Source organism: Procambarus clarkii, chromosome 67 (assembly GCF_040958095.1).
Source record: "Procambarus clarkii isolate CNS0578487 chromosome 67, FALCON_Pclarkii_2.0, whole genome shotgun sequence".
Classification (NCBI taxonomy): domain Eukaryota; kingdom Metazoa; phylum Arthropoda; class Malacostraca; order Decapoda; family Cambaridae; genus Procambarus; species Procambarus clarkii.
In genome coordinates this window covers 25,272,459-25,283,508 of record NC_091216.1, presented here as the reverse complement: position 1 = coordinate 25,283,508, position 11,050 = coordinate 25,272,459, and the positions used below count along the sequence as shown (strand labels likewise).

General features: G+C 38.4%; 1 protein-coding gene across 8 annotated transcripts in view; it reads left to right on the top strand.

Annotated features, from left to right (window-relative positions):
* The window catches only part of LOC138349485 (ABC transporter F family member 4-like), a 56,444-nt gene that overhangs the window by 27,478 nt on the left and 17,916 nt on the right, over positions 1-11,050 (top strand). For 6 of the 8 annotated variants that reach the window (XM_069310504.1, XM_069310501.1, XM_069310505.1 and 3 more), the window contains one exon: positions 7,929-8,105. The exons of the other annotated variants lie outside the window; for them this stretch is intronic. In XM_069310504.1, coding sequence (XP_069166605.1) covers positions 7,929-8,105 — 177 coding nt within the window. The remainder of the gene's footprint in view (positions 1-7,928; positions 8,106-11,050) is intronic. 8 annotated transcript variants of the gene reach the window in all.

The following is an 11,050-nucleotide window of genomic DNA, read 5'->3' as shown; positions in this document are numbered from 1 at the left end:
AGGCTATGTAGGGTCTGATCCTTGTGGAAAAATGCTAGTTCATGTTCCATGAGGTATAATGGAACATGGTGCATGTTCCATGAGGTATAATGGTATAGAGAACAGTACTAGAGTAGAAACCATGGGTGGTAGATGACAAATGCACATTATCTGTTAGTGAGCATTGTAGTTGCAGAGGAGTAATTAAATGTGTAATTCTGGAATTAGATACAACAAAGATAGTTGGGTTAGAGCAGATATCACCATGGTTGCTAGAGAATGGTGCAAGGGCACTGACTTCTATTACTGAGGTTCTTCAACTCCCAGAACCCTATTATTACCTCACCCTGTCTCCATCTTGTTGCATTATTTAAGAGGGTGGTCATGGATCGTTTAATATTAGCTATTATTTAATTATTTGGATAACAATAGGGGGGTTTCTCCGAAGGAATTTGTGGATGTAGTGTATGGTATAATGAAGGAAAGTGGCAACATGTTGAGGGTGGTGTGTGGAGGGTGCTGAGAAAGGTAATGTTGCCCACAAGATGCGACCTGGCCACCACCACACAAATCTTGAATTGGCATCTCGTCAGATCCAATGTAGCGCAATTTGTTCTGCTAGTTGTTCTACCATAACATCTAAATATTTTCTCATAACAACAGGGGGTTGACTTAGCCTTTATCTTTGCATCATCAGGTCAATGCAACTAGAAACTTGTCTGCCCCTCTCCCCCCATACAATGACAGGTTGTGTAGTGTGTTTTTTGCTACGGAGCCAAAATATTGTGAACTGACTTTTCAACTAAAAAATTATGGCATTAAATTTTTTTTTTTTTAGTTTTGTCATTTACCTGCTATTTCCACAATTGTTTTGCAGTAGCTTCATGAGAACAGAATATTGGTTTGAAAATCCTAAGTAATAAATAGGTCATGTTAGAGGGCAGGAAGGCTTCTTAATGGACCTTTTCTCTTCACTGTGGTTCGTTTGCTTGGTCAAAGCTTGGGTTCAGCTTCTGTTACCTGTGATAGAAATTGAAGCTTTTGTGGGTTTTTCTTGGAGCTCCACAGATATGCACGATTGAAATTACAATAACATGTTGTCATATATCTATGATCAAATCTTTGGAGCAAGACGACGGGATCAAACTAGTAGTGTCCTGGGTCACCCCGGACATGTGCCTTAACCATGGACCATAATATGCTTAAAAGTGTCACGACCGGAAGTACACCTGGAGTACGCCTGGAGTGCACCTGGCGTGCACCTGGAGTCAGCATTTTTCCACATATTAGTAATGGCTTTTTTTTTTCCATCTTAGACCGACTCGCCACCTCTTGCCTGAGGTTATCTCTAGTGAGTTGTTCTATGAGGGCCTCAGGGGCTGTTGTACTGTCCTGTACCTTCTTGTCCTATGTTGTTTTTCATGGAAGCTTTGTCTTCTCAGGGTCTTTTTCCCCAGGTTGTCAAATGTCAGTCCCATATACATCTTTGGACTTGAACCTTGCAAGCATTTGTTAACCTTCCATAGTTGTTTTCTCCACCCGTGTCTATGGTTGTTTTTGGCACCCAGGATTTTGGTGCTCTGATGGAACTGGGACAAGCTCAGTGGGTGTCGAGGCATTTGACTGACTGGTCATTGTCTCCAGGCTGTAGTTTCTAACCCTAGATCAGATAGTTCTGATGTCAATTGTTGGGTTAAATACCCTAGTTATACTACATGTTCATAGTATTGTTCATCTGTGAGGGGCATTGTTTAAAGTGAGCTGAAATAAGCTACCAATTAGTTTAAGCTCATAAATAAAATGTTGAGCATAAATGAAACATCCCTTTCTGTTTGCACCTCTGCAGCCACCCATTTCTGCCCATATTTCTTGTGTACTATATTTGTATATGGTTTTCTGGAGCTATTGTGAACTGACTGACTTATCCCAAATGTTGGGTAGGCTTGGTCCTCCTGCTGGTGGTTGTCATGGCAGTCAGATTATTGAGAGCTCCAGACGATCAGTGTTGTTCGGCAGTTTCCGAAGATCTCGTGAAAGAAGGTTGAGTTTTAGATCTCGCGTGAACTCGTGGCATAGAGGGGACAAAGCTGCTGGAAAAAGCACTTGTGTCCTCTGTGTACAAAAAGTGTCACCAGCAACTTGACATGTTCAGTGTCTTTATGTGAGTTAAGAAAGCTGTCAAGTGCCACTGAGAAAGTGGTGTTTTATTGCACTATGCTTTATTTAGTAACTCCAGGGTTTTATTCCATTGGTATGAGTTGATAATAGTGGAGTTAGGTTAATAAAGGTAATGGATTTTTCTCAATTAGAATTGTGTCATTCAAGAAACCTGCCCACATCTCAGGGCTTAATTATTCCAAACTCCTGGACTGTACAGTACTGTATTTAAAAATATAAATGTGTCCTGTAAACAGTTCATCTTCATGTTGTGTTTTATTTATATATATATAAATAAATATGAAATATATGGTTTTGCGAGTAATAGCATTACACATTGTTTAAAGTATATGTAGCCTAGGCCTGTAAACAATATAATACAGCACCAAACTGGGCTAGCTATGTACTAAACCCTCCCCCCTCCCCCACATTTTATTATGATGTACATCAAATGCTAGAATATTACATTTAATAGTTTATGCCTGTTTAGGTGATATTATAAAATATAGGTATTGTATGCAGTGTCACATTGCTTTTTATTCATCAAAAGAGGTGAGCTGCCACTCCTGTCATTGGCTAGGCAATTTTAAGTGTTCAGATAGTTATAGAATTCGTATAGAAACATATATTCCTCAGTACATCTTAATTAATCTAGATAATATTTATTGTAACTTAAATTTTGTGTGCAGTACATTCAGTATGTGCATGGTCAATATTTGTCAAATTGACTCATTCGGTACATGTTTAAAACCAAACCACGCTAAATACTAGTTGTCAGCGTTGTGGCGAGTTACGTGCACAATCTTGGCATGTGGGTACTTGATTGCTTCCTTAAGTAATATCCTATTCCTCATGAAACGGGCGACTCGCTGGTATGCTAATTACCTCTCTTAACATTAATATTTCCATCATATTTTTTCTTAAAGTTGTGGATGAAATTGACTTCAACAATTCCTTCAGTACATTCCACTTGCCCCACCACCTGTACAAGAAACAGGAACTTCCTTACATCTCTACAACTCTGTTCGTGTCTCCAGCTTCAAGTGATGTCCCCTTGTCCTACCTTCTCTTCATTTAGATAGTCTTCCGTTGACCACTTTGACTGTTCCCCTCAGAGGTCTTGTATGTAGTGATCATATATATCTCCCTATGTTTCTCTCCTAAGATTGTGATGGTGAGTGCCCTGAACCTGTCCTCATAGCTGAGGCCTCTCAATTCAGGTACTAATCTAGTTGCAAACATCTGAACTTTCTCAAGTTTGTTTATGCTTCGCAAGGTGTGAGTTCCATTTTGAAGCTGCATACTTGAGTAGTGGTCTCACATAGGCAGCATATATATGAACTTGAAAGCCTCCTTGTTTAGATTCTTAAATGATGATCTTATGTTTGCTAACTTCTCATATGTTGCTAATGTTGTTCTGTTCACATGTTGCTTCATCTTCCCAGCATTGATATGTACAAGCTCACTCCATTTGGGAAGTAATTTACATCAATTAAAGGGCAGTGGTCATAGGGCTAATGAAATGTATACAGGCACCTGAAGGAGCTGGATGAAGCAAATGCATTAGGACTAGATCAGGTATCACTATGGTTAGTGAAGGCTTTCACCTAGATCAGGTATCACCATGGTTAGTGAGCTTTCATTAGCTCTGGTAGCTCTCCAATCAATTAAAGGGCTGTGGTCATAGGGCAGCACCGTATGGAACACCACATTTCACTCCTCTCCAGGCTTTCTTCTATGACCTTTTGTTTCCTGCCAGTCGGGTGTCCCCATGTACAGTCCAACTGGGGCCTTTCTTGTTACCCCGCATTTCTCTCAGCTTGTGTGTGTTGGTCTTTTGTGAAGAATTTTATCGAAAGCTTTTGGCAGTCTTGGAGGATGCATTCTTCCCACCCAGCTTTCTTCTGTCATATTTTGAAGAACCTGTCATATAATTCAGTCAAGTTTATTATTGAGCATGATTTTCCCTCAAGCCATGTTGTGCCTCTAAAATTTACTCTAAAACAAAGTTCTAAAATCTTTTTTTATTCTAAAATATTTTAGCAGAATTTTGCATAGAAGGCATGTTAATGACATTGCATTATAGTTTAGTTCTTCATGTTTTGTCCCCCTTTTTTGAATATTGGAACTACTTTTGCCTTTTTCCAAGTTTCTGGTAGCTCTCCAATCTCAGGTGCAATGTCGAACACAGTAGTTAATGAATAACACATGATCCTGCAGCTTCCTTCACTAACCATGGTGATACCTGATCTAGTTCTAATGCATTTGCTTCATCCAGCTCCTTCGGGTGCTGGATGCTGGATACATTTCATTAGCTCCACTAATGTAGTTTTGTTTCTGGTTGTCAGTTGTCATGTCTCCTTGGACACTAATCTGGTTCCAATTTCTGTACCTCCTGGACGTCTTGTTGAGTTCTTCACACACTTCATCATTTTCTAAGTGTGTTCCTCCATGTCCCCACAGTCTGATTACATGGTCTCATTCTGTCGTTTTCCTCTATATGGCTATGCAACAGCCTAGATTGGTTGGCTCTTTACTTTTGCTGTTATGCCATTTTCAAGCTGCTGTTCTGTTGCTTTCCTGAACCTATTGTACTAATTTCTGGCCTTCCTAAGTGCCTCCCTGTTTGCCTGGGTACCAATGTTCCCATACTACTTCCATGCTTTTATTTTTCTCTCTTTCTTACACTGTCTGTTGAACCATGGGTTTGCTGTTCTCCTTTATGTCCCCTTCCCCTCCTGAGAGGTATAAATAAACTGTTCTATTACTTTGAATTTTTGTTGTCACAAGCTCAACCTCATTTGCTGATTTCCTTCCATTTCAGTCTCCCATTGAACATCCTGCAAACCCTAACCTTCCCTGTATTAGGCTCTTGCAACAGGAAAGTAACTGCTGTTCTGTTCTGCTTTGGCTTCCTAGCCCCTCCATGGACTGCAGTGCTTTAACGGGTTTCATGCTGTAGCCATGTAGGTGTTTCCCTCTTGGGTGGTGCATGTTATACCAGATTCCAGGCTGGAGTCTACTAGTCCCTCCCTCGATCTTCATGAGAGTTGTAAATTTTTTCCCATAGAAAGTTGGGGGGGTGTCTTAAGTGGCCATTGGACCTAGGCACGGAATTAAGATGTTTTGCCTGAGCTTGGTTCCTTGACCGACCTTAACTCTCTTTGTTGTGGGAAGTGGTTGGATTTGGATGGGTAACTGCTTTGATTCCATGAACTGGGCTGTGGTTTAGTTTCTTTCCAGCCTGCAGCTCTTGTTTTTTTCATCTCAATGCAGAGTGCATTGAATTCATTGAAGAGTGCAATGCAGATGGTTGAATTAATTGCCTACATTTTTGTTGGCTTTGGTGTGACTGCTGTCTTGTGCAAGTTCTTCACATTCAACTTTCTTGCCTGATTAAGATTGGGGAAGGATATGAGTGGGTCTTGCTTCTGCTTGCAACAGGGATTCTGGTGTACCAGCTGTCTGTAGCATCAGTTGGAGGGTCAGTTGTCAGGAGTTATCAATCAAGCTGCCCTTTTCAGTTTACTTAACCCTATTGTGACAAGCCCAGTGATGTGATGAGTTGCAAACCTTTCTGTGCCTTTTATGTTGTTTTACTTTGTATTCCTTTGTCTATGGTGACTTACCTAAAGGATCAACATAGTGACATATGCTAAGAAATAAGATATTTTGTGTATTGGATGCTCCTATCTAAACTGGTTCTTTTGTCCCTTAAATTCCCTTCACCTAATTTTATCTTAGTGGGATGAAAGCAAGGCGAGTTAGTTGACAGGCTCGGTATTGATTGCTGGTGCTGTGAAACAGCCAGGTGTGCTACTAGTTATTTGTGTGGAGTAGCTGAGCACTACTTGACAGTTTTATTTCATTTAGGGCTGGTTTGAGTGTTTCATGGCAAGATCATTTAGAAAAAAATTATTTTGTGGCAGGAGAGGGAAAGTCTCATGGGCCCAGGTTTGTGTATACAAAATCTCATGGAAAGGAGGATATTGCTTAAGGCAGCGACCAGCTCAATAAGGAGCATTTAATTTACACGCAATGTTTTACTTTGGGATTACATTGATGCTTCATGGTACTTCTAGACATGCTGTAATGCCTTCTGCACCCCCACATCACTTGTGATTGTGCAGATATCATTTATATAATATTTTAATGACTGGGAAATTGCCATTACTTTTTCTTTGCAATTGCAGATTACATAAAGCTACCAGTGAATTTATTTAGTAATCCTATAAGTGATAACTTTGATCCAATATATAATCAAAAGCTATTTTTTTAATTTGCCTTGCATTGATTACCTGCAGGTATGTTACTATAAATATTTCACAGTGTAATCCTCCACTTTACTGCCATGTAGGTAAATAATGCCCAAAATATATTCCCCAATGAATGATCTCGGATATTTGTGTAAATATTTTGTCTGAAACCTGTGCATCAGCCAGACTGAAAAAAAAACATTTACAAATGGGTACATTTATGCCCAGCAAAAAAGGGTTAAGCGATGTCATGGTATATCCTGTAATATTATTGTAGGTTGACACATACTGTAAACACAGCATGGATGACTGGTACTGTAGTTAAATGTTCACATGTGAAAAATCTGTTAAGTTACACTAGTCAAACCTATTATGAAGGTATGTTCTGTTGTTGAGTATATTAGAGTTCTGCTAATGCCATAGGTCCGACTCCATCGAGGGCCCACTTATGTTTCCGTATATTGTATCAGGTTTTTCACGACAGTGTTGATTGAAATGTATTATGAAAATAAAATGATTTGCGAATTGTTAATTTTTGGTAAATTTGGAGTTATGTGGGGTTTAAATATCAATAAACAAGGAATTGAACATTGTTGTGGATTATATTAGATATCATGGATTATAACAACTACCATAGAATGTTCGTCATTTTGAACTCTGGATACATAAGTGTGTGTGTGCTATGAACCAAAACCTACTTGTTTTATTCTACATGCTAGTATTTGTGCTATTTACCACTAGTGAAAAACGGGAGGAGCAAAGGAAGACTGCCTAAAAGATTAAAAATCAGAAAAGTGTGTTCTCAAAGCCACTCACTAGTGCTGCAGTGTTGTGCACACGGGAGGGTGTTGGTATGAGTATCGTAGTGTCTTGTGACAATTTGAGACGAACTGGTTTATTCAGTAATTATTATGAACTGTTCTTACAGTATCAAAGGATTCATAGAATGTTACACACAGAAATCACAATAGAATGATGTATCAAATGAACAAATCCACAAGGGCCGTGATGAGGGTTTGAACCTACCTCCGAGGATTTGTTCATAGAATGTTGTTATTACAAACTGCTTCAACCAATTCTCACTGTTAAGCAACCTCTTTAATATGTAGACAAAAAATTTTCATAAATGGCAATTATGTTATTTTTGTACTATGGTGTATCTTTTAGTTTTGTAATGAATAGAATAATGTGCATATTTTAAGGCCTTTGTAAAACTAAGTACACTTCCGTAGAAAACTAAAACAAGATATTTCACCCGACTAATCTAAGTTACTAGCACATCTTAAACTGGCACTGATTTGGTGCTAGCTATTATGTGCATCAGAACTGTGGATAGACGTCTTCTTGTTTTAAGTAGATTACAGTTCTTTACTTAGTTTAGTATGTAGATTGTACATAATATTATATATAGAACATTAGGTGCCATTTTGAGATAATCAGTTGAAAACAGGTTTACGCTTGTGTGCTCGAAATGCATGTGTATGCATTACGACGACATAAAGCATATCAGAGAGCCCAAACCACATTCTCCAACAGGTAGAGGCCATTATGGGACTGAGAGAAGTGAAGGGTCGCACAGAGTACAAAGTTCGCTGGAAAGGATGGAATTCCAAATATGACTCATGGCTTGCAGAAGATGAATTGAATTGCCCTGAGCTTCTGAAACGTTTTAAAACGACTCTTGAGACGTTGGAAAAGCAAGAGGATTGGCAGGTAAAGAGTTGCTTATATTGTTATGTGCTGTATCTTAAGTTTTGTCTTTTAAATTGCTAAAACATTAATAATTTTATCATTCACTGGATAAGATTAATTTTTGCGTTTATTTATAATTGACAAAGTTTTAGATGGTATTAAATCAAAATAGCATTAAGACAAATACAATTGAATTTAGTAGCCACTCTGATTTATGGATGTTGGTCTAGAGTAATTAACTTATTTTAACTAAGTATATTTTCCCCTTAACATATGACATTTATGTGCATGTTCTTTGAGACAGGTTTGCAAAACATTAATTTGCCTCGGTATTAACAGCTAAAGCTAATGTAACCTAATTTGACCTATTCTTGGTAAAATTAAGTTCAATTTTTTTATTTAATTTACTTTCACTGTTAACCAAGTGGTAATGCAGACTTAATTTTGCAAAATTATATTAAGTATTATCCTTTAACTGTTTGTCTTGTGAAATAGCCCTTGGCAACCAGGCCTGGTTGTAAGCGCTACCTAAATGTCATATGTATGTATATATGCAGTATATAATTCATTCTTATGCTACTGATATTTAATAACAGATTATAGTTATCAATTAGTGTAATATTAGGAGTGAGAATGAACAGTGTATTTTTTGGAATAGTACAGTATAGGAAAAGTTCCTGGTGCTGGTAACATTGTAAGGGTGAAACATCAAATTGGGAACACTTTATTGCTACATGATTATTTAATTGTGAAGAAAGTATTCTTAAAGATCTTTCTAACAATTAGGTGTTTCAACTTGACATGTTCTGTAGTAAATTGGGGGCAAGATTGTGTGATACCAAGGAATTAGCTGTGATGTGTGCTGTGAATAGGATATAATTAATATCTCCCTTCTTGTTAGTGTAGAATGCAAAGGGTAAGCAACCAAGCCTTATTTTCCCATGTGCACATGAAAAGGGCACGAGACGGAGGGATATACAGACGATGAGTCACAATAATGTGGCTAAAGTATGTTGACCAGACCACACACTAGAAGGTGAAGGGACGACGATGTTTCAGTCCGTCCTGGACCATTCTCAAGTCGAGGTCCAGGACCATCGACTTGAGAATGGTCCAGGACTGACCGAAACGTTGTCTTTCTTTCTCTTATTTTTCTTTCTTTTCTTTCTTTCTCTCTTCTCTTTTTTTCTGTTCATTGTCTTCTCCTACGTTCCCTTGCTTTCCTCTTCTTATTCCTATTATTTTCTCCTTCTCCTTAGGTGGTTATAATAGGAACTGCCTCGTATGGGCCAATAGGCCCTCTGCAGTTCCTACTACTACACCTTACTTTGCTCCTCTTCTCTCTCGTGCCTATTTATTGCCTGTCTCTACTTCCTCATCACAGTCGACTTGAGAATGGTCCAGGACGGACCGAAACGTCGTCGTCCCTTCACATTCTAGTGTGTGGTCTGGTCAACAGTATATGTAAATGATGTTTGTGAGAGAGGTGATAGTTGAAAGTAAATCTAAGTTAATGTTGATCAGTAAAAAATGAATAGCTAATATTTTATTGACTAACTCATTGAAGTAAAGTGTAGAGTAGTTTGTACGGGAAGAAAAATGTCTGGTGCAATGAAAGGTTTGTTTTTTGAAAGTATAAATATAAGGGATGTACTCACCTATTGGTGCTTGCGGGGGTTGAGCTTCGAAGCTTTGGTCCCGCCTGTCAACCTAGTATAAGTGATGTACGTATGAAGATGTTACTTTTTAGCCTTTATGTATTTTACACACTTGTATAGAGTGAATGTGAAAAATGTGTGTTATAGCAGTGTGGAGTCTGTGAAGACCCTGTGTTAGACAGGAGGACTGAATAATGAGTAATAATTGCAGGAAGGTGAAGTGTAAATGTCTGTTGTATGACATTGTTAAAAAGTTGAAGGTTGTCCTGGCTTCGAGTGAATAATGAATGACAAATACATTTTTGCCGGCTAGTCATTGGGTGGGATGAGGCAAGGAAGTTTGGGAGGTTCATGATTGAATGATAATGTGCTTGGCAACAGCTAACCAGCAATACTATGGGGAGAATTTGCTGATAGATTGTTTTTGTGACAGCTCATATGGAGTACTTTCATCTTGTCAGTGAAATGGCTGTTTGATTCTACATTGTAGGATAAAAAAAAAAACATGTTTATGTACACCAGACCATACTAGAAGGTGAAGGGACGACGACGTTTCGGTCCGTCCTGGACCATTCTCAAGTCAATTGTGTCGACTTGAGAATGGTCCAGGACGGACCGAAACGTCGTCGTCCCTTCACCTAGTGGGTGGTCTGGTCAACATACTTTGGCCACGTTATTGTGACTCATCGTCTGCAACATGTTTATGTATTTTATGTAAAGATTTGAAATACACTTAAGTCCTTTGCACTCTCCTGAGTGCATTTATCAAGCTCTTGAGTATACGGTTTCAACAAAACTTGCATCTCGACAGCTAATATGGTTGCTATCCTGAATCTAGTTCTTTTATTCTTCATGACCTGATTATGTCACCTTCATTCCCAACGGCCGATGTGGTCGAGGAGATTTCTTTTAGGGAATTATGATCGGTTGTCATTTCTGTCATCCTGGGATTCTGAGAACTGGAGTTGGTGTTAATAAAGGTATCCATCCGGATACTGTTCCTTGTAACACACTCCATGCCCATAGGAGCGAGGCTATTGGGACTACTTGGATTTATCCATCTATTCATATCTAATTTTAATTCTCTAAATCATTTTTCTTGTAAAACTGTCCTCAAAAGTAAAGCTTTTGTTTCCAGCTAAAATATTTAAAATATTAAGAATTTTAATTAATATTTTAAATACTGTATTTTAAATAATTTTGCTGGACACAAAAGCTTTACAGCTGAGGATAATTTCACAAGAAAAATAATTTAGTGAACTAAAATTAGATACTAATAGATGGAGAAATCCAAGTAGTCGCGATAGC